This window comes from Cololabis saira, chromosome 11 (assembly GCF_033807715.1).
Source record: "Cololabis saira isolate AMF1-May2022 chromosome 11, fColSai1.1, whole genome shotgun sequence".
NCBI lineage: Eukaryota > Metazoa > Chordata > Actinopteri > Beloniformes > Belonidae > Cololabis > Cololabis saira.
Window position 1 is genome coordinate 37,036,833 of NC_084597.1, and position 25,162 is coordinate 37,061,994.

Consider the following 25,162-nt stretch of genomic DNA (forward strand, 5'->3'; position numbering starts at 1 on the left):
GAATCGACAATCGTTATAATCGAAGAATCGAAGAATCGAAGCTCCAATAATCGAAATCGAATCGTGAGGTACCCTTGTTTGCACACCCCTACTTCATAGTGCTCGTAACCTATGCCAAACCTACCCAACTAATTTGAGTTATGCCAGCGTATTCCCCAAATTTTTCATGAGTGGGCATAAGCTGGCTAAATGGACAACGTGTGACAGGGCCTTATCCATAGATCTGTTGGCTTTTCATTCTAAAAAAGCTTATACATTATACTTAGCTTAGAGATAGCTGTAGTCATTCCATGTTTTTTTTATATTATATTATACATTTTATATATATATATATATATATATATATATATATATATATATATATATATATATATATATATATATATATATATATATATATATATATATATAATGTATTTGTTATTTATTATTTTATTTATTTATTTATTTATTTTTATTTTTTTTAATGTGAGTTTTTGAGTTTCCATTCGATGTTATGTTTTGAGTTCAGTGTCTTTTCTTGTTTTACTCTCCTCATCCTTCTGACAAAGTCCCTAAAAGGGGTTGTGCGCAATGCTTAAAGTTCTGAGTGAGAGAGTAATGGAGATTTTGCAGCACCTTGCTGAGGGCTTTACTTAGATTTGGCTCTCATGTCAGACAAAATAAATTGTAAAAAGAAAGGACAAGGTGATGAATTCATGTCAAAGAAGATCAAATGCTATGGTGTCTTAAAAGGGCAAAGTGATACAAAGAGAGACAGAGACTTGATGAACAGACACTGTGGGGAAGCGGTGTGTCCTTTGACGTTTTAGTCAGGAAGCAGTAGTTGTGCAGACACATGTTCTTCAACTTTGAGCTATTTTGCAAAGATGACGGATCAATTAAAAAAAAAAGTATAGCAAGCTATTAAATCTAGAGCCTTCACAAAGTAGTAAGTTATTTGGATTATCTACTGTAGAGAGAAGTCAGTATTTCCTTCATGGTTCTGATACAATTTCTGTCTTTTTAACCTTTACTTTTTGTCAATTTATAAACTCCATTAACTCCACATGTGGAAAAAGTTACTGGTGCGCTTTCATTAAAGAAAGAAAAACTCACAATGGTCACTGCCATCATTTAAAACTGAGGAAAGTAGTGATAGAAAATGGTTTACTTAAAATTGATTGATTAAAATCTGATTTTTTTTAAATTTGTGGTTCAATGGAATCTTTAAAAACAAACCAAAACAACAAGTTAAAGGAGCTTGAGGCAGGATTTATGAAAAAAATTTGTATACGTTTTAAGTTTTCTAGTAATAATGTCAGATGAAGCGTTCCAAACCAAAAAGAATGATTCCTCTAGTGTATCTCTCCTTTGCCTTGAACAGGCTGTGTGCTGCAAAATGTGCTGCAATTGTGACCGGAATTTCCCGCGCTGGGCTGTGGATGTGACGTCATATGACGCTGCATGCACGTTCTCCCCGTTCTCCCGTGCCGGCTTCACTGTTGGCTGCAGTACCCCCGACGGCCGTCGTGGTGAAGGGTGGCGCTAGAGAGTCTCATTTCCTAAAAGGAGCCTCATGCTCCTTTAAACAGGTCTGGAACAAGCACCATGGAATCAAATTTGACTATAGTGACATTAAAACACTATACACTTCGGGCATTTTCAACTAAAGGTTGTATAGTAATAAGCATAATAGGCATTGTTGTGTGCATGACAATAAACATGGAGCAAAGAAAGAAAAGAAGGGAGTTGTTTGAGGACATCAGAAATACAATTATAGACAAGCAGGCAGACGACAAAGGCTGCAACTTATTTCAGTTACCATTGTTGGCTTTTCTTTCTTTTATGGAAGGGTACAATTTACACGTCAATTGATACTTAATGTCCTCAGAGATAAATGTTTTGCAGATAGTATTTGTCATGAGAATTTTTGTCTTGGCAGTAGTTATCCAAGTATTTCTGCACCCAAGTGATAGACCAAGACTGTGTGCAAGTCAACTTCTTTACGTCACTAACAATTGGAGTACCGTATGCCACATTCTCTCTCACAGCTTTTCCTAAACTACAAATGCAAATACAAAAAATGCCAGTTTTTTTTAGAATGCATTTTAGTATCTCATCTTAAATCCTCACATTTCTTTTTGTATATTAGGGAGTTGGCTAAACCTTTCAACACCCCTTCACCCCTTTCTTCTTCAGAGTGTGTCTGATGTACAGCTTTGTGCTACAATGCAATTATGCATTCAGACACAAATAACTGGCTCAAGTTGACATTGCATCGTACACTGGATCCCTGAGTCAGGCTGTGGGCCAGCCCGTCAACTATCACTTCCTGTATCACAAGTACGATTAAACCCCAGACTTACCGGTAACTGTCAGTTTACTCCGCCTTCTTGTAATTAAAAATTGCTTAGGCAGGTGACAACATGAGTTTCTGGTGTTTGTATGCCACTGGGGCTGAACAGATGGAATAGATCTTCCATCAGTCTGGAAGTTGGCACGTTTACTTGTTATTGCTTTGTTTAACTGAACCTCTGGTTACTCAGATTGACTCGGAAAATGCAGGCAAGGTATATAAACACACAGGGCCTGATTTACTAAAGGTTTGCGTGCGTAAAAACGTGTGCAAACTTGACAGCACCCGCAAACCAATGTGCAAGCTGATCTACTAACAGCGTGCAAAGAGGACTGCGCCTCTCAAATGAGCAAAATAACACACGCTGTTCATTTAGTACTTTTGCCCTGATGAATAATCAATATGGGGCGTACCCGCCAGAAAGTGCTAAATACTGGGAGGGGAAAATGCAAATAGGTCCATTTACCACGCGCAATGAGATTTACCAAGCCTGATTGTGATTGCGTCTGTATTTAATACGTTTGAAAGGAAGGTGCTAATCTGCCCAGCATTACGCAGGGATGCTTGTTGGTGCCTGATTTGAGGACTGGGGTGGGGATGGCTCAACTTGTGGTGAGGATTCTCCACATGCAAAAGGAGAAATATTTTATCTGAATGTTAAATCGAGTATTATTCAGCAAAAGGTTGCCACAGGAGGCACATTCATTTTTTTATTTGTGATAATAAATAAATCACGTGTTTTCATGGAGAAAAAAGTGTTTCTTATTGTGCGCCTGTTCTGCAGTTGGCTCTAGCGTGTCATACCCCGGTATCCCAGTTATCTGCTCCTCGCAGAAGGTGAGCTGCACCTGCTGCTCAATGCTGGTTAGAGGCATCTCTTCCGCAGGCCCTCCACCTGTCTTGTTTGCCGAAGTTTTATTAAAGGCCACTTTTTCTTTAGTTCTTCGCCTTATATCTTGCCACCTTCTTTTAACCTCATCTGCCGTTCTTTTTGTCTTACCAACTGCATTTATTTTATCGCAGATTTTCTCCCACATTGCGTTTCTTTTGGTAATGTTTAAATTTCTTTGCTGTAGTTCATGAATGTGTTTATTTGCCTCTTCCACTAATATCTCTAACTCCAACTCAAATTTCATTTTGCGCTTGCAACTATCCTGCTTTCCATCCAGACTCTCCATGGCGCAAACCGTAAGACACGCAACACCTCATTTAAATACTGCTGTTTGCACCTGTTATCAATTGCGCACGCAATCTTAGTTGATCACCCGCAAAACACACAACAACAGCACGTGCAAACTTTTTCAGTGCACACGCAATTTAGTACTCTTTATTTAGAATCTTAGTAAATCAGGCCCACAGTGTCTTGCTCTCTCTCTCAAATCAAAATGAAAATGAGTCAAAAAACTATTGGAGGTGTAGCAGAGAGCAGGCCATAGATGAAATATCCAGAGATGTTTATTGCCTGGCAGCAACTGAGGTGATGCCACATGCAGAATCGGTACGAAGTGCATATAGAAACCCCTCAAACTTCGTGGACAGCAGTTCGATGTGAAGTTGTAGTGAGGCTCCTCTGCCACATGTAAATAAGTAGCTAACATTATTAAGTTCATATTATAGATATTACTCATATTACAGATGTTCAAAACTGCCAGAATTAACAACATAAATCACCAACAGAGTACAGCATTCAAGCTGATGTAGAAAAAAAGAATCTGAATTTTTTTCAGGTTAAAAAATCAAGATGATTCAAAGAGAGAAACAACTTGACTGTTTTGTAGTTTGAACTGCCACTCTAGCTCAAGTTATTGAGCGGCTGTTGGAGTTGTAATCAAGTTCTTGGAACATATCAAAGATAACCTATGCTTGTGAGAGTGCATGGTGGTGTTAGATTTGCACGTGCATGTTCATAAACTATGAAGCCAGGATACTCTATAATTAGTCTTCTGCAGCATGACAAATAATGTGGCAGGACACAGTTCTTGCTATCAGCTGAGAATGCTTTGTCAAAACAAGCAGGATTGACTATGACTATGACACCACTTGACAGGTCGTGTGTCACGCGGGCAGTTTTGTCATTTTGATCGTCTGGGTGACCATGTCAAATTAGTTTGGTGCCACTTATCATGTTGCTGTTAGTCATTTCTACTGCTTAGGGCTCATGCATTTTGTTTAGCATTAAGAGCATTATTTTGAGGTTGCTGACAGGTTCTTGACAGTCTCAAAATTACGTTTCCCATCGTAGGTAGTTCATTTGTTAAAAGCCTGGCTCTCAGCCAGATGTTGCTTCACTTGCCAGAAATGCAGAAACAGATGGGCTTTTCCTCAACCACTGTGTGCATTCCTTCAATAAGGTACTGTGCTCGTGACTGTTTCCACGCTGAGATGGGGCTTTCACGGATGTAAGTGCTGTGATTAGTAGTCTGGCAACAACAGACAGAGTAGCTTCAGTTCATGGGGATTTATTTACAAAGCCACTAATGTCATTCTGATCAATGCAGGGACTGGCTCAAGTCTGCTCTCCATCTTCATTATTTGTTTTATCTCCCTCTGTTACTCTGCCTTTCAAATAAACTCTAGATTTTCCACAGGGGTTAAAGTTTTGCATGTATTGCACCAGGTAAGAGCAGTGAAATTGGAGAATGGACACTAAAAAGGACATGCTGCATTAAGATTCCTGCTCTGCTGTTGTTTTCTCACCAGCAAAGATCCAGTACCAGCCAGCCCTGCCCAGCATGAGGGAATTCCTCACCCAGAACATGCCCGTGGGCCATATGATGAAATTCATCATTACATACCAGACAGTGAGTATTAGAAAGAAGTTAAACTTTTGAATGTTTTAGGTAGTCTCAATCAAAATAATTGTGAGCTTTTGTATGAGTTGGAAAAAAAAGGTTGCATGGCTCCTTTTATGGCGTTTTGGTTTCAAATGTTTGCAGTTGCCTTTGATTAATAATGTATTTTCCTCAATACTCAATACTCTCAAATGTGGTGACGTGTCAGAATATAAACTGTAACCACAAAAGACGAGTTTTTCACCACTCACACGTTTCCAGCAGTGGCAACAACACAGTTCGTAGCAAAATTGTACTGCATGTAACCAACTTGGACGATACATTTTTGCATCTCAAAACTTTACAAATGACACTTTGTCCACACCAAATGTGATTTATTTATTCATTATATTTCACTTTACAATGATGCAATTAATTAACAAAATGCTTCTGCACCTTGTTAGTAGAATTAATTTGACAGTTGTAATGACGGCAGAATCATTAGTGCTTATGCATAATACATTTATTAGATCTGTGCCTCGGTGGCTTAGCAAAATGTATTTGTGTTCTGATAAACTTATCTTCATTCAGTGATTGAAAATGAGGTATATTCATTCGATGCGCTCCTCCTCTAATTATGGATTTGCAGCTTGCAGTCTCTCTCTTGATTGAAAAACGTACTTTTACTAATCCTAGTTATGTGTCGGATGCCTCAGAAGACTGAAATAGAGATCAAATTAAAGGAAAAGCGAAGTCCATACTTTTCCCTGACGAATTACACAGAAAGTTGTATTTCTGGTGTGGAAATGCTGATCTGAAACAGATCACAGTTGTCTGCCAAGACCAGCATGTAATTAAGACTGATGCCAAAGAGTTTAAACACTGTTTATAGCAGGTGGAGACAATGCGGCAGGCTGGCCTGACACAGCTGGGGCGCATTCAACATGACAGCAGCTTCCACGGTTCAATACGCAGCTGTAAAGCACTTATTGTGTCATACCCCTCTCTTGCCATGTTTCCTGCCACTCAGGCAGTCAAATACAGGCAAAATGTCTAAAACATTGTTTTCTTTTAAACAAAAGCTGAATATCCCTGTGTATGTGGATCTATTTTTACCTGAATGTGCACTTGCTTTTTTCCTGGTGCATTCTTGCTGCTGCCTTCTATTGTAAGCTTTATGTTTAGAATGAGTACAAGTGTGCAACCGCACTAATGTGAAGTTGAAAGAGCTTTTAAACGTCACTGGGACTCACAAAACAACCGTATCTTGTCCACAATACTCTCATCTTGTTTTTGCTCAAAGTTTTATCCTTTCTGTTGGTCTAGGCATCTAAAGCAAAATCCCAATTAGCTTTTGACTAATCTTTTGCACACAGCACATGTTTTATGTTGAAAACATGCAGTTTATTCCAGACTATTTCAGATATTTAAAACACTTTATAACTATTTGATCTGATTTTACATAGTCTTTTCAAAAATAACTACAGTACTTACCTTATACATGCAAACAAAAATTCAGTAATAATAATAAAATAATGATTACTTTATCATGCACTAAACGTGTGGTATAAAGTGCTTCACACAAACAACAGATAAAAAAATTAAATGAGATAAAATTAATTAACTTAATCAGTTAACTTAATTGAAATTAGAACAATAAAAGAATAGAGTTATAACATCGTGTTCCATTACAAAAAAAAAAGTCATTTAAACTTCAGAACGGTTCGCTGATAAAAGCATGTTTTAAGAAGAGGTTTAAAGATGTTGTTGACTCCACTGACCTTATTTCCTCAGGGACCTTCTTCCAGCTCATTACACAGTTGAGGGATCCCAAATATTTTGTTGCCTCGGGTCGTCAGCCATGCCCCTGGGCCAAATACAGTTCTCTGCTCAAGGATATGACTACTTAGAGGCTTATATGACTCTAAAAGTGTAGTTAAAGAAGGAGAGCCTTTAAAGTCACTTGTAAGAATGCTCTGGGAGCCAAAGCAAAGTGACTAAAACAAGTATGAGTTGCTCTTTTGTTTTGGCTTTTATTAAAAAATCTGGTACAGACGGGAGCTGATTGATTTGGTATGTGATTGAAAGAGAGGAAGTTGCTCCTGCAGTAGCCAAAGCACAAGGAGATGTTGATGGAAAACAAAACTGCACAGTAGTGCTGTGATGTGCTGGTCAAAACTTGCGGTTCTGTCAAAGCAAATGCCAAGTGGAGAAGCGAACAGACACGAGCAATACCAGCTTGTAGAGATGTGAAGGAGCAGAGCAAAGACTTTCTTAACATGCCTCATGTCCAAAGGTTGAAACGCAGGTTGAAAATGCACCTATTTAACAGATCTGCAAAGTTAGATAATAATTTTTTAGAAGACTAATGCATTAAACAAAAGCTAAGCCAAAATGCAACACGCACCCATGAGTCTTTCTTTCTAAGCACAGCATTAATTTTGAGGTAAGTTCATTACAATATATGCATTCTAACTTGATGTAAGGGACGTAGTAAAAAGTTGTTAAACAGTTTAGTAACCTCTTAATGGCACGTGTTGCGTTCCACCAAAGGTGTGTTATTGCGAAGATGCTCTCGGGTACATAATTCATGTGATTTACATTTTGATTCAAACAGCGTATGTCGCTGAAAAGCAGCACCAGTCAGCAGGCATGCAATAATTAACCGTCAAAGTTGATAATACAATATTTGAAAGACGACATCAGTTTGGCTTGTTTGTCAGGGTTTCCAGAAGAAACTATCTTCTTTCTAAAAAGAGCAGGCAGCATGACATTTGGAAGAGGAAAAAAAAAAACAAATCAGGTGTTTGATATGAATACACAGTGCCTCATTTCACCAAAAACTACTGGTAAAGCTGATTTCTTTAGATATTTCCATTAACATAAATAAACACAGCATATTGGCACATGGCATATGTGAAGTGTGGTGGTGGAGGGCTGATGGTCGGTCTAGGCTTGTTGCCTTTAGCACCTGGACACCTTGCAGTCATTTGGCTGAGCACAAACTCTAAAAATAAATACAGCGATTATGTAAGGCCATTTATCCAACCGCTTAAGCTTGGCTGAATTTGAGTCTGGAAAGAGGACAATGACCCAAACTATATGGTGTGCTGGGGCTTTAAAAGAGTTGTGCATAAACAGATTACCATAAACCTTAACAAAGTGAAACAACATAAAGACCAGTAAGCTAAAATGACTCAATGATGATGTGTGTTTATTTATTTATTATTTATTGGATCCCCATTAGTCCGCATAAATATGAAGACTATTCTTCCTAACACAAAACATCAAACAGTTGCTTAAAGTCATTGCTGCTCAAGGGTGTGTGTTAAATCCTAGCGTGTACTTTGTTTTTCATGCACTACTTAGTGTTTTGTCTCAATTTTTGTCAAATAAATAATGACATGGTGTATTATGTTATGTATTACCGTTCATATGAATGAATGAATGAATGAATGAATGAATTAATTAATTAATAGCTTTATTGTCGCTGGTCTGGCGTCCCAGCACAGTGAGATGACAACCAGTACAACCCATCAGGATACAGACAAAAAACAAATAACATAAGACATGAGTCAACTGGTGAGAACAGATCAGAGAAAGGATGACATTGTGTGTGTGTAAGCGGTAAGTCCGTGAACTTCGCTGAGAGCTGGGGCCTCATTTATAAAGCTTGCTTGCGCACAAAACAGGGCTTGAAAGATGCGCAAGCCACCTTCTATGCAAAGGTTGGGATTTAAAAAGAAAAAACTAACCGAAAAATCTGCGTATGTCTACGCCAACCCTGACCCTCCCGTAGGAACATACTTAAGATATGGGGAACTGGCGACGCAGGCGGTAAGGTGGGGAAATGAAGCCAGATTCATGTCATACTCTTAATAATGTCATCACATATCAGACTTATGATATAATAGCGCTGATCGTGTCCCTCTGTGTTTGAAGCACAGCGTCAGTCAGGACGCTCAGCTGCTGCTGGAGCTGCAGCCGCGGTGAGTGGGCTCGCCACCCGTCCCGTGAAATACGGAATTGTTACGTAATTGGGAATTAAAAGTTGCGTTCTCTACAGTTTATTCCGTATTTCACAATTGTCCCATGCACGTCTGTCACACACGCACACACTAGTTAAGCCTAATTATGCCTGAATTATGGTTCCGCGTTAAATCGACGCAGAGCCTACGCCTTAGGGTTACGCCGTAGGTTACGCGGCAACGCGCACTGTGCGGTGCGCGTGGCCGCGTAACCTATGGCGTATGCTGTGCGTCGATTTAACGCGGAACCATAAATAAGCCTAGAGCAGCACTGAGGGGAGAGGGGAGGGGAGGAGAGGTAGCGGAGCTGCCATCTTCGCATCGCCTTCGCACAGTGTCTTGATGATTTGCAATTACAGGCTGAGCCTACCGTTAGTTCTTAAACTGTAAAAAGTGGGGGGGGGCATGAGTTTGAAAAGTGGGGGGGACATGTCCCCCCTGTTCCCAGTGGAAATTGCGCCCTTGCGCCTCACGGCGTTTTATTTTCACTCGCTTTATTTTATACTATTTATATACTATTTATACTTTTACTGTGACCACCAAATAATGTAGTTTTCCTGGCCTCCACCTCATCCACAACATCTCGTTCTCAGTCTCCGTGAAATTTAGTGGCGCGGTGGCTCGACATGTCTCATTCATTCTGATGCCCAAACAGGCTGCAGAAAGCCGCTGCGCATGCTCAGCAGGTTCATTCATATGCAAATACTACTTTGCATTGCCCATTTATGGTAAAAAGTGGGCGTGTAGAGGGTGGGATATGAGCCGAATTCAACTGGGCAACCTTCCAGCTGGACTGTAATTTATAAAGCGAACATTGCGTGCAAGTGTGCGTGCACTCGGTTTTATAAATCCGGATTTTTTTTGCGCCCGCCATTTTCCGCTTTTGGGTTTACGTGCACTTTTATTACGAATCGTACGCACTCTTTTATAAATGAGGCCCCTGCTCCTCAGCCAATGTCCTTGATGTTATCAGACGGCTCAGTCAGTTCTGAAAACAGGTCTACAGATGTTCCTGGGAGAGGGAAGGGCTAGTGGAGGCAGCGCCACTTGTTTACATTCCACCAGGGAGATTGTGACTGGAGCGGTCGGCCAAACCGCTCTGTCAAGGTCAGATTATAGAATCAACAATTGTATTGCAAGAACAGACAGACTAATTATCCAAGTAATTTTCCGTCTGCCTTAAGTATCTGGTTCATCAATGGCGACTCCAAACAGACGAATTTGTGATCAATTCCCGCCAAGCCGAGCTTCCAACCTCTTCAAGGTCTTATCCATCTTGCCAATGAGCTCAAAGACCACCACCAGCCTGCGATTCTGTTCGAGAATCGCATCCAGCTTGCGGTTTTGCTCTCCCAGTGTTAAAGTCAGAGTGTTGGTCGCCGCGCTTATCCCTTCAGCAACGTCGGGTAGCTCAGAAAGGGCCAGAACAGCTTTCGACAACTTACGCATTTGTCGATATGTGAGGAATCCCCCCACTCCAATTATAAGAAATCTTGCTATCATAAATCCAATTATGAAGGCATCTTCAACGTTCTCGACAGACAGGATCGCCAAACACAACGGTTTCCAGTGTTTCCAGGAATCCATTGTGTATCCAGCAAAAAATGTCCCATCGGGGCAAGAGGGCTCCCTTACCCCCTGACTTCTCGTTGCAAAAATTTGGTCAATTGTGCTGAGAGACCAGTTAATCAATTCCATGATTGTAGAATTTCGGAGGAGTGAAAAAGAGAGGCAAGACAGGACAAAAGCAGTAGCAGGGCAGATAGAGAAGGGAGAGTAGCAGAAAAGTGTCCACCTTCACCGAGAGCCGGAAGTAGAAGGAGAATGAGGACTTGAGCACTTGCGAGTTGTGACAGAATGTACAAATATGAAACGCATATATGGTATAAAGCCAGCTTTTGTAATCGAAAGAGCTACTCAGTATTGTAGAAAATTGCTGAGAGTATGGCGGTCACAGCATTTTATTGATATAATAAGGTGAGAATATTAAGTACATTGAAGTCAACTCAACTTGTGACCTTAATGATATTTTTTTAATTTCCTTTTTAATCTCGAATCGAAAAAGAAATAAGCAATACACTTTCTGCTTTACTTCCATTATTAACATCCCAGTAATATAGCATTTGATATCATTTAAAAAAGGCTACTGGGATCTCAGGCTCTAACTTTATTTTGGAAACACCTGGTTATGCTCATTTTCTCCATTTTTGTTACCATTTCCTGAAGGTATTTGCAAAGTAGAATGCTGTTTTGACTGAAAATGACTTAAATGGTATGTAATCAGAGTACAACAGCAGCTCCTTTTGCAAAGGGACATGATCAAACCCTCAGCACCCCGACTGCTGGGAACTGATGTGTTTAAAGGCACAACACTGCCACCTTACTCCCTCGTGTTCCTGGCAAAACATTAAAGAGCCTGCTTTACAACCAGCCATTTCTTAAACCTGTGGCCGTGATAAATTATTGAAATACTTTGATAACAGATGGCAGCAGACTTCTCACTTGGAAAATACTGCTGACTAGTTCACTGGATTCTCTTTTCACAACATTTGTGCAGACTATGGATTTAGCATTTTCAGTATGAAGAGTTAAATCTGCATTCCTTCCTTGGATTATCACAACGCTGGTTGACAATCTTTGAAGCAACAGCATGTCCTCACAATGTAAATGCTTGGGGAGAGCTCTGGGCTGGCTGGTGGGTTCGTCTCTTCAGTTACCTGTGATAACACTCTTATCTGCCAAGGCAAGGCCTCTGGCAGGTGGATGACGTCCTTGATATGTAAAACTTAAGGTCTGAATTTTTAAAAAAAAGAGAGAAAAAGAAGCAGTTTAGTCAATTCCAGAGACAATATAAATTGGTGAGCATAGCAGCTCTGACTTGGAAAGATTTATGAGCAACCACTCTGAGCTCTGTATGGAACCAGTGGCAAGTGGCCATTTGACGAGGGAAGCTGTGTAACAATTTGAATGCTTTCTCCAACACAAACAAACTTTTTTTTTTTTTTCGTTGCGGCTTGGTTGAATAGGGATTTTCTTGTCAATTACTATAAAATATTTTAGTCATGAATAATTGAAAGATTTTCTCACAATTAGTTGCACAAATATTTTTTTATGTTTTGTGTACCTTAAAATGTTTTTTTTTTTTGCAAATATCAAATTTCAGTAGTAGTTTCAGTAGTATAACAGCAAATAATTATCCTTGCTTCAAACAAATTGTTGTTTTTAAAGTATCTCAAGGAAATAAGAAAGGAAAAAAAAGTAAAGTTAATAATTCTAACACAAAGTAATGTTTTTAAGCAGTTTTGATAAACATATTTATATCTATAGGGGCAAAGATTGTTGCCCTGTGTTCTTTGCTTTATATTTTAGATATAAAAGCTAAAGATAATTAAAATATCCACACACATTTTCTACTGCCTGTGCAACCCAAATGTTGAATTGAGTGACAATGTTCTTAGGATTTAATTTCTAGTAATGAGAGGCTAATCAAACTTCATAGCAGTTGCCTATTACGACATTAAATATTGAATAACAGAGTTAAGTCCTCCTTGTATCTGTGCAAAGGAGACTAAAAGCAATAAATTCAATTTGGATACTCAAACTACAGCAGCCTAGGTATTATCCCTCCATTCTCCTTGCAAGTGTGTCAAATATAGTAATTTAGTCAAATCTAGCAGCACCTGGCAACATCTCACAGAAATGCAAAAGAAAAGCATGAATAAGAAGGTAGAGCGGCAGTGCATGGTTGAACTTCTGAATTGGTTTGATTAGTTCCAGTGTTATTCGCTGTTTATGCTTAAACACCAAATTTAGTGCAGTTAGGCAACATAAATTTATAGATTTTTGGCACCAAAGGTTTTTGGTAAGGAGTAGGAAAATATGGGAAGAGGAGTCATCAATTGTGCATCATGCTGCTGGTCACCCAACTGTTTGTTATGCAACCCAGTCTCACATCAAAATGTCACATTTTGATGTGAGACTGGGTTGGCTTAAAAACAACACTGTTCTTTTGGTCAAACCCGTATATATTTTCTTATATGTCTCTGTTAGAAACCTGTTCGAAATCCATTCAGTGCAAAAGCCAGTAATACACTCTTTTGCACAAACACACTGAAGTTTTGTTTCCTGTCCCCAAGTCACCATAGTTTGAAAACATACTGCATTAATAATCAGCTTATCTAGAGCATACTGACTGAAGTGAAAAATAAAGCAAAGAAGATGCAAGTCATGTCGAATCAACCCACAACATAAAATAAAGAAGTTGAGGGCGGTTCATTTTTTTGGTATGTCAACTGAATTAATGTATGTACTTTGTTTTGAATGAGGGTGTCCTTCACTAGCCCTCTTTGACAATTTGGTCTGTCATATTTTATTAAGCCCTTAAAACTCCAATTCTGTCAAAGAGGACTAAAATCACTGATAGTGAGAAATGAAAGATCATGGCAGAAAAAGGAGAGCAGATAATGATCATGAATAGTGAATAGTGATGTTCAATAATTTTGTTAATGTTAAGCATATCCTTTTGATTGACTCACCTCAGCCAATGTCTAGCAGTTATCACTCCATCAGTCATTGTCAAATTACAAAACCACAGGGTGATATATGGTACGGTGTATGGTTGGAGAAGGGTGGTACTTCCTGAAACAAGTGTGCATTAATCCTGCTTTAAGGAAATGTAGTGCTGTGAAACATAATAGGCATTAACACGTTATTAACGCATTAACTTTGACAGCCCTAATTTATTTATTTTATGATTGTCAAATGAACAGTCAGAGCCTTGTGGTTCTACTTGGGGTCCTCCTGACTTTATTGAATGTAATATATATAACATCTGTATGTATATATATATATATATATATATATATATATATATATATATATATATATATACACACTGTATATATACACTGTGTGTATATATATATATATATATATATATATATATATATATATATATATATATATATATATATATATATATATATATATATTGCCATGGGCAATATTTTATCATAGTGACTTGAATCAAAAGGAAGCCGAGAAAAATAAACCAACAAATTTCTGTCAGTTCAGTTTGCTTCAAAGATTCTGAAAGGAACAAAATTACAGATTTAATTACTCTACATGCCATTCATGCTAAAGATGCTTTTCAAAGTGACTCATAGGTGATTAAATCATGAGGGGCAATGTAAGGTTAACCTTTTGTGCTGAAAATTATTTTGAGATGTAAAATGTCAACGCCTAAGGTCACCTCAAAGTACTTCACAATTAAGTTCTTAGAATAATACATATTCAAATTATTATTTTAGTAATTTTAGTTCCACAATGCTACAAACACTCTGATTTTAGTGAACATGCACTAACAGCAGTCAGTCAAAACAATGTACTGCACAAAAGCCTTTGTTTCTGGTACATTTAAGGCAGTTATTTTATGTCTTATATTATCATATATATTATCATATTATAAGGGCATATCTTTATTTCTTTATATTACTTTTTTTTTTAATCATTTCTTTGTCTTATGAGACTGTTAAACATGATCCCCTTTGACAGAGTGGTTAATTATGTTGACAGGTTGACTCCTCCCTTCCTCCCAACAGCTCCAGGGGTTCTCACTCATCTAAATATCATTTCGCCCTTACTCCCTGCTCTTGCCTGCTTGATATTGAGACTGTTATTTCTATCACAGTGCAATTTAACACTAGGTTCTCCACTCCATCACATATTTTTTCATACTTTTTTCCTCCTCCTATGCAGACCTAGACCATCTGATTTTAGTGCAGCACAATCACAGCGAACCACAGCGGTTGTTGTCCTTTAGCTTTTGTGGATTGGCTCAAATTTGCATTGGTTTGCCATTTAACCATCCTGCAAGCTCACACTATATCAACAATTCTGAATCCAGGGTCAAAGGCAAAGATACTGTGATTCATAGAAAGACTAATTAGGAAAAAGTTAGATTTGCAACAAGTCCATAGTTGGTGAAAAAGAAAGTGGAGCATTTGACACAGACACAGATTTTCAGGATAAATCGAATACCAGCTTTGTATTTTTGGCAGGCAGTTGGCCCTTGAATAAAAGATGATGCATTGCCAGACAGGTAAATGTTCAATAAAACATTGATTTTAGTTTTAAAGTGCAGTTCAGTCTTTTCCAGCAGAAAACTAGTAAAGAGTACTTCCTTAACCAGTAACTATCATACTGACAACGGTTTCCATAGATATTATACGTGCATACACATATAAAAAAAAGTAGATTTTTAACTAGATGTCGTGAAGCACATTACAGATTTTTAATGAATAATAGAAAATATGGCTTTAAAGCAGCACAAAGGACTTTAGATTAGATTAGATTAGATTCAACTTTATTGTCATTGCACATGTTAAAGTACAGGGCAAAGACATGCAGTTAGCATCTAACCGGAAGTGCTTATGCAGTGAAATAAACACAATGTACAGCATACACACATATACAGTATACACATATATATAAATATGTATGTACACAGTGCAGATTAATAAATAACTGTTGTTATAAGGTGCAGGTCAGACATGAATGAATGATAATATATATTATGAACAGATGAGATGTGATTACATGATTTACACAGATTTGAATTACAGTATATACATGGGTGATTGCAGCATTCCCAGTGTGGAAGTATTTACAGCAGTGCAAGGAGGTAGTTGGTAAAAAGGCCAGTGCAATTATATTATGTACAGATGTGCAGAATAGTGTGAAGAGTTAGTGGGCACTAGCCCCGTTCACTTCCTGGGGGGGGGGTGGAGGGATGGAGGGATGGAGGGTTGGTGTGTGTGAGTGAAAGGGGGTGGAGGCCTGGGGGGGGGGGGCAGAGTTCAGCAGTGAGACAGCTGTGGGAAAGTTGTTCCTGAACCTGGTGGGTCATGTACGGAGACTCCTGTAGCACCTCCCAGAGGGCAGGAGGGCAAACAGTCTGTGTGCTGGGTGGTAGGAGTCCTTGATGATGTTGGTTGCTCTCCTGAGACAACGCTTCCTGTGGATGGTGTTCATGGCAGGAAGTGAAGCTCCGGCGATTCTCTGGGCAGTTTTCACAACCCTCTGCAGTCCCTTCCGGTCAGCGCTAGAGCAGTTCCCGTACCAGACTGTGATACAGTTGGTAAGGATGCTCTCGATGGTGTAGCGGTAGAAGTTCACCATCACGTCTGAAGAGAGGTGGTGTTTCCTCAGAGTCCTCAAGAAGAAGAGGCGCTGGTGAGCCTTCCTGACCAGGTCGGAGCAGTTTGTTGTCCAGGAGAGGTCCTGTGAAATGTGGATCCCCAGGAATTTGAAGCTGGTCACACGTTCCACTGCCACACCGTTGATGTGGATGGGTGGATAAGTGACAGCATTCTTCCTTAAGTCCACAATGAGTTCTTTGGTTTTTGAGGTATTGAGCCTCATGTTATTGTCCTCACACCACGCAGCCAGGTGATCCACCTCCTCCCTGTAGGCCGACTCATCATTGTTCCTGATGAGGCCAATCACGGTGGTGTCTTCCGCAAACTTGATGATGGCGTTGGAGCCATGTACAGGTCTGCAGTCATGGGTGAAGAGGGAGTAGAGAAATGGACTCAACACACAGCCTTGTGGTATACCAGTGTTGATGGTGAGTGTGGAGGAGCAGTGGTGGTCCAACTGGACATGTTGTGTCCTGTTGGTCAGAAAGTTCAGTAGCCAGTTGCTGATGGGCGCTGTGATGCTGTTTATGTAATAATTGCTCTGGGGTCATGTTCTGGGTCTCTGGAAAGCGCCTAGAGACAACCTTTGTTGTATTAGACTCTATATAAATAAAATTGAATTGAATCGAATTGATGCTCAGGTCCGCAAGTTTGACTAATAACTTTGAGTGTTGTTGTTGTCCAGGTGTGAGAGGACAGAGTGCAGCGTTGTGGAGACTGCATCCTCTGTGCTCCTGTTCTTGCGGTAGGCAAATTGGTGGAGATCCAGGGTGGGGGGCAGGCAGGATTTGAGGTGTGCCAGGACCAGCTGCTTTAGGCACTTGGAGATGATGGGGGTGAGGGCCACTGGGCGGTAGTCGTTGAGACACACTGGTGTGGAGCTCTTCGGTACCGGCACAATGGGGGTGGATTTGAAGCAGGTCAGAACAACAGCACGGGCCAGGGACAGGTTGAATAAGTCCGCCAGGACCCCCGCCAGCTCCCCAGCGCATGCTCTGAGCACACATCCAGGGATGCCATCAGGGCCTGCAGCTTTGTGTGCGTTGGTCCGGCTCAGCACTGCTTCAACATCAGTGGGGTAGAGTGTTATTGGCGGGTGGTTGGCAGTCAGCTCTGCCCTTATTGCTGGTGCATGGTTATCCTTCTCAAAACGAGCGTAGAACTCGTTCAGCTCGTTGAGAAAGGATGTGTAAGAGGAGGGGGGGGTGGGGTTGGTGGGCTTGAAGTCGTTGATGACCCGAACGCCCTGCCACATCCGTTGGGGGTTGGAGTTGGAGAAGTGCTCCTCCACCTTCAGTTTGTGACAGTGCTTGGCCTTCTTGATGCCCCGTTTCAGGTCAGCCCTGGCTGTATTGTAGGCTTGTGCGTCTCCCGATCTGAAGGCGGTGTTGCGGGCCTTCAGCAGTAGACGAACATCCTTGTTCATCCAGGGCTTCTGGTCGGGGTACATGGTGATCCGTTTCTGGGTGGTGACACTGTCTATGGTGGTGGAGATGTAATCCATTACTGAGGAAGCGTAGCTCTTGATGTCAGTTGTGGGGGTGTGTGGTTGCCTGGGCAGTAAACATACTCCAGTCTGTGTGTCTGAAGCGGTCTTGCAGCTCAGACTCTGCTCCCACAGGCCACACTTTTATTGTCCTCACTGTGGGTTTCACACGTTGGATGAGTGGAGAGTATGTAGGTGAAAAAAACAGGGAGAGGTGGTCAGACTGTCCTATGTGGGGGAGGGGTGTCGCTCTGTATGCTCCTGAGATGTTATAATAAACATGGTCCAGAGTCTTGTCTCCTCTGGTGTGGCAGGAAACATGTTGGTGAAATCTGGGGAGGACTGTCTTCAGGTTGGAGTGATTGAAGTCACCTGCAACAATAAAAGCAGCATCCGTGTGTGTTGTCTGCTGTTTGCTAATGGCTGCATGCAGTTCTTTCATTACGAGTTTAGCATTAGCATCCGGTGGTACATAAACAACAATGATGATAACTGATGTGAGTTCTCTTGGGAGGTAATAAAGTCGATATTTTACCATGAGAAACTCCACATCAGCTGAGCAGTGACTCTCTTTGATAAGTTAGTGTACCAAGTATTGTTTGTATAAATGCACAAACCTCCGCCTCTGGTTTTATCGGAGCCGTCTGCAGTCCTGTCTGTCCGGTGAGCGTAGCGGCCTGCTAGCTCGATGGCACTGTCCGGGCAAGTGCTGTTTAGCCAGGTCTCTGAGAAGATCATGACGTTTGAGTCCATAATCCGTTAGTTGTTGGTGATGCAGAGTCATAATTCGTCCATTTTGTTGACCAGAGATCGGACATTGGTGAGGAAAAGCCTGGGTAAATGGAGTCGGTGCGGTGTTAGCTTTAGCCTAGCTCGTAGCCCTCCACGCATACCCCGCCTTTGTTTACCACTCTTCCATTCCTGCAATCAGAAAAAAAACATCAAAGGAACTTGGAGAATGAGAGACTCAAGAAGGTAATGATTGAAAGTAAGGTGAAAAAGAAAGAGACCAAACAAAAGAGTTGCAAAAGAAACTTAACATTTCTGAAGTGTTATGAGTTGCTGAACTTCTTTTGTGCTGTTTTACCAATAAAGTATAGAAGCAAAACTTCTTGGTTAGAGGGGAATCTACTTTATTCCACTCCTGTTTTTTCTCTTTCAAAAGTAGATTTTTTATGCTATTCTTTCAAATTAAGTTTACTTTTTCCTCAGAAATGCAGAAGTTTCACCAACCTGTATCGCATAAGATATTTTTGTAGGTTTACTGTTAAAGTGCATCATTAATGATAAGGCTACAATATCAGCTTTTCTCTGCAGGCTTTCTGGAAGGAGAAGGGGTTCTCTGGTGAAATAGTGGCAGGATCCTCTACTGACTGCCCATTCTGTGTCACCTTTGATGCCACCACACCTCAAGGTGACGCAGCCCTAGTGGGTTTCATCGCTGGCCAACATGCACCTTACTGGAGTGCTAAAGAGGTAACGGTATTAAGTGTTGAGACTGCTCCAGATCTGTCTGTCTGTCTGTCTGTCTGTCTGTGTCTGTCTGTCTGTCTGTGAGAAAAATCTTGGAAATGTTTAGAAACAATTATTCCAAGGTTGAAAGAAGCCATAGTTTTTGCTCAGTTTAAGTAGCATGTATGCATCTAAGTCTGCATTTATTTTCTGGGATTACAGTATCCTTTACCCATGGGGTTTTATTGATGAGTGATGTTTGTTAACGGTGCCACCTAAGTGTTTGGAGCTTTTCTGCACTGAAGGTCCTCTGCGATCTGGGAATAGCTTGTTACGCTCCATTAAATGAGAAATATGCAAATGCCTCTTCATGATTTTTCATTTTGGTTTTATTCTAGGGACATTGAGTATGAGCCATGCTCCGCATCTGCGTTATTGAGGCAACTGACTGAAGCTATGGCTACAAGGTTGTAGGTGCATGATGTGGCTGCACCACGGGAAGCAACTGACTGGTATCCGCACTCCTATCACAGACTGGAGCCTCAGATGTTTATGAAACAATAACTCAGGTGTGAAGAGTTTGGCGAGACCATAGAAAGTGACTTTCAGCTGACTCCAAGACGAATCAGGCAATGTGAATATAGGGGGTGTTGACCTCAACTGAGGTTGCTGTCTGTGGGAAGGAATACTTATGGAAAATATCTTCCACAGAGCAAGCAGAGTCCATGCACTCTGGGATGGGCTATCTGTCTGTCTGTCTGTCTGTCTGTCTGTCTGTCTTGGGATGCAACACAGCATTCTTCTTCCTCAAACACCACAAGTTCAGTTTCTTAAATAAGTTAGTCTTTGAGAGCCAGAAATCTTGCCTGTTTGTGTGTGACCAAATACTTATTTTCCGCCATAATTTACAGATACATTCTTTAAAAATCATATGGGATCTCCTGGATTTTTCTCTCATAGTTGAAGTGTACCTATGATGAAAATGACAGAAATCTCTCTTCAAGTAGGAGAACTTGCACAATCAGTGGCTGACTGAATACTTTTTTTCTCCACTGCATATTGCCTCACCCTACCAATCTGAGCTGCTGCACTTGCGCTCCACTTCCCAGTCACTCAAATCAACTGACAAGCTGTGACTCGAATCAGCTGACTAGTTGCTCTTAGGTGTACCCAAGACAGAGCGTTTGCTGTTGCGACTCCTAAATTATGGAAACCACTAGCCTTACGTTGGACAAGCTTCTTCACTGCCAATTTTTAAATCAGCTCCTAAGACTCATCTCTTCTGCTTGGCTTTCGGCCCAGTGTGAGATGTTGATGTCAATTTATAACATTTTTGATTTTGATTTTGTTGGGTTTTTTTCATGTTTTACACAATTTGTGGTTTATATTATTTATTGTATTGTTTATATGTTCAGCACTTTGCTCAGTGTTTCTAAAGTGCTTTTTAAATATATTTTGCTTGGCTAGGTTTAATAAGGCATTTTGATGATGTACTTTTATGATGTGGTAGATGGCCCAGATACCAAGACTTAAAAAAGTGAATTTTGTATAGTATATCCCCTTTTAATGTGATTAAAAAAGCCTTATGTTAACTTTGTCCAGAGGTGGCAACAATATCTTTGCCCTTGAGGCAACTGATATAAACCATCACACACCAGAAATATGTACTGTGGTTAGACAAATGTGTTTAGAGATCTTTTTTAATGTATTTATTTATTTACAGGAAGTGGGCAACATGTGCTCTGGTTCAAAAGGGCTATGTGATGGGTTTGTGTCAATGCCCTTGGCTAAGGTCGGTTAAATTTCTGTTATCCGTCAAAAAATACATTGGCAAGGCACAGCATGTTTATTTGTTCACCACATTTCAGCAATTTGGCAGTTCAAGGTGTTTTACGTCAATACAAAAATAAAGAGGAAAAGAAAAAAGAAAGAAGAAAAAAATTATGAGCTGCAGTGCAGTGGCAGAATAAAGAAAAGTTAGACTTAGGCTAGAGTTAGAGTGTAGTACTGAAATTAACATTGTTTAAATTTAAATTCAGAATAGTTTAAAAGTTTACTCCACTGTTTGGAGGACATCAAAACCTGGATGGCTTTAAACTTTTTAAACTTTAATGAAAATAAAACTGAGGTCCTAGTTTTTCGTTTCAGTGCTGCCTGTGACTCATTTGTAGATATAGGATCCTGAGAGCCACATGTTAAAGATACAGTTGAGGCTTTTGTCCAAGGTTAAACCCTTTTTGTCTTTCAAAAACTTTGAGAAAGTTATACACGCCTTTGTGTCCCGCCTAGACTACTGCAATGCACTGTATACAGGCGTTAGCTGTTCTTCCCTGTCCCGTCTGCAGCTGGTTCAAAATGCTGCATCTCGCCTCCTCAAAAGTCCAAAAGTCACCAGATTTTGCACGCAAGCCAGGCCTGGCGAAAAATGTGATATTTCATGGTTTGCATTAATGGGAGTGGCCTAACGGCTCAACAGCGCCCCCTAGAAAACCTCATACCTCAAGCCCCACAATGCGGTTTGACGTGCATGTATGAAAATCGGTACACACCTGTATCATGTCGCAACTTAAAGAAAAGTCTCTTGGCGCCATGGCTGAAACCGAACAGGAAGTTGGCTATTTTTAATTAATCGTGTAATTTTGGTGCAATTTATGCCATTTTCACGTGTCGTACTTTAACAAACTCTTCCTCGCAGGATTGTCCGTTCGACATAAAACTCGCTCAGGAGACACAAAAGACGTTAACGATGAAAAGTTATCAAAATCGTGACTTTTCGTGAAATGACGTGGCCGTGGCGCTACGTCAAACTTCAAAGTTAAAAAGGAAGTGATACTAGTTGATTGGTCGATATTTCATAGATCCTATTTTCTGCCATAACTTTTGAGAGGTTTGACATAAAGACTCGTGGGTGGTGTCATCGGACTCGGTTTTGAGTCCGTGACCATAATTGGTGCAAATTAGCCCCGCCCCTTCTTCTGATTGATCAATATTTGATAGTCCCTATTCTCTGCCATAACTTTTGAATGGGTTGTGATAAAGACATGTGAGTGTTGTCATCGGACATGGTATTGAGTACTTGACCTTCATTGGCCTGAATTAGCCCCACCCCTTCTTCTGATTGGTCAATATTTATAGTCCCTATTTTCTGCTATAACTTTTGAATGGTTTGACATATAGAGTCGTGGGTGGTGTCATCGGACACGGTTTTGAGTACTTGACCTTCATTGGCATGAATTGGCCCCGTCCCTTCTTCTGATTGGTCGATATTTGATAGTCCCTATTTTGTGGCATAACCTTTGAATGGTATGACATACAGTTGTGGGTGGTGTCATCGGACAAGGTTTTGACTCCTTCACCTTAATTGGTGCAAATTAGCCCCGCCCCTTCTTCTGATTCGTCAATATGTGATAGTTCCTATTTTCTGCAGTAACCTTTGCATGGTTTGACATAAAGAGTCATGGGTGGTGTCATCAGACTTCGTTTTGAGTCCTTGACCTTTATTGGGGGAAATTGCACGCGCGAGGGCCCGTTCATCACTGCTTGCAACTTTAATTTTATTTGTTTTTAAATCTTTACATGGTTGCACCTTCTTATATCTCTTTTAAATGTCCATAGACCTTCTCAGGCTCTTAGGCCAGCTGACCAACTCCGCCTAACAGTTCCCCCCTCCAGGGTGAAGAGCAGGGGTGAACGGCCTTTGCAGTAACTGGTCCCAAACTCTGGAACGAGGTGCCGCTACACATACGCCTGGCTCCTTCTATGGCTGTTTTTAAATATCATCTTAAAACTCATTTTTACTCACTAGCATGTAACTTTCCATGATTGGTTTATTTTATTAATGTGTTTTATGTTTTACGTTGTCCTATTTTGTTTTTTTTTCCTTTCACTTTTTTTCCTTTCACTTTGGTCATGAATAAACTGAAACCTGAACTTGAACTAGTTGAAATAATTCAGTTAAGGCAGCCGTGAACAAATTCGTTTTTAACCTCAATTTAAAGAAACTGAGGGTTTCAGCGTTCCTGCAGTTTTCTGGAAGTTTGTTCCAGATGGGGTCACAGAGCAGATCTGAACCAGAAGACCTGGGTAGTTTGAATGGCTGATATGGCAACAAGTCTCCAATGTATTAAACCATTTGGAGATTTATAAATGAACATACCGGTACATATTTTAAAGTCTATTCTCTGAGATATAGGGAGCCAGTGTAAAGAACTCAGAGTGATGTGGTCCCCTTTCTTAGTTCTAATGAGAACCCAGGCAGCAGCATTCTGGATCAGCTGCAGCTGTCTAATTGACAGGCAGAACTATGAAGACACTGTTACAGTAATCAATTTGACTGAACATAAACACAAGGATGAGTTTTTCAAGGTCCTGCTGAGACATTAGTCCTTTGATCCTGGAGATGTTCCTCTCTTGTTATCTTTTCCTTTTCTGTGATCTATTATTGATCTTACAGCATTCCTCCATAGGGGCCCAAGCTTTTTCTGGAAAGAGTCACTGCAGGTAATCTTATTGCGTGGACCCAGTATATACCAGTTTTTATCTGGAACGTTATGAACTGGGGCTGCAGCTATTGAATATTTTGGTAATCTATTCTATTGAATATTCCGTTGATTAATTGAGTAATCCGATAAAACTTACTTTTACTTAATAAAAGCACAATTATAAATATGCAATAGAAAACAAGACCGATCACTAAATAAAAACAACCTCTTTGTTTTATAAGAACAAATGACCTTTATTTACATATTATGCAAAATAGTAAACTGTTTGTTAAATTTTCCAATAAAAATAAATAATATTACTTCAAACTTTCAAACTTCAAAATTTCCTAAGGCATCAAATTAAATACAATTGTTTCCCACTTATTTTTTCTAAGTATCAAAAATAAAATAAATGTTCTTAAACACTGCCTTTAAATTGTCCAACTTCACATTCAGAACAAACATGTTTAAACAGCAATGCTGGACCGGGACTTGGAACAAGAGTGTTACACAATGTGGACCGGGAACTTAGTTTTTAATTTATAATGATCCCACACCTTTGACATTTTCTGTCTCTTCCTCTTATTACTTTCGCTTTGCTGCATTTGCGCATGACGCTGTCACCATTTTTGGTCCCGGGCCGGCGCCTGTACAGTAAAACTCTTCACACATGTTACAAAACATGTTACTTCTTCTGCTTTATACATAATAAAGGCATGTAAATAAATAAATAAATGCCTTTATCATGTATATGTATATCTATGTATATCTTATGTATATCTATATGCGTACCTGTAAGATGTGTTATAACATGTTTTGTTATACTAAAAAGAATAGAAACGTGAAACGTGAGCTTTAAATTCATTCTTAAATTAAACGAGGCTTCGAGGCAGAGGAAATTCCTCTATTAGTTTTTGTAATCGAGTTACTCGAGATTTCTTAAGATTTCTGATTGTTGCTTCACAACATAAAGGCCCCCTGTGTGTATGATGAGATTTTTTACTGCTGGATGCTCATCAGCGATCATCAATATTTTCTTTGAAATATCAGACACCATGTCATTGGTAAAACTGAGTAGTTTTCTTGCTGCAAGACCGTTTGTTATCATTTACAGCTCCGTTGCCCACTATCGTTTAGAGCAGGGTTGGGCAATCCTGGTCATTGAGGGCCAGTGTCCTGCATGTTTTAGATGTTTCCTTGCTTCATTGCACCATGATACAAGTGACTGTGTCGTTAACACAATTGTGCAGAGCTTGATGATAAGCTGATGACGATGAATAATTAGAATCAGATGTATGAAAGCAGAGAAAACTCTAAAACATGCACGACACCGGCTCACGAGGACCTCATACCTTTCTCTGCTATTTAGGATGACTTTTCCTTCAGGGAATCAAGGTCTTGTAGAAG

General features: G+C 40.1%; 1 protein-coding gene across 1 annotated transcript in view; it reads left to right on the plus strand.

The window, feature by feature from the left end:
- The window catches only part of si:ch211-127i16.2 (probable flavin-containing monoamine oxidase A), a 77,636-nt gene that overhangs the window by 20,967 nt on the left and 31,507 nt on the right, over positions 1–25,162 (plus strand). The window contains exons 8-9 of the mRNA XM_061734439.1: positions 5,039–5,139; positions 19,140–19,298. Of these exons, the coding sequence (XP_061590423.1) occupies positions 5,039–5,139; positions 19,140–19,298 (260 nt within the window). The remainder of the gene's footprint in view (positions 1–5,038; positions 5,140–19,139; positions 19,299–25,162) is intronic.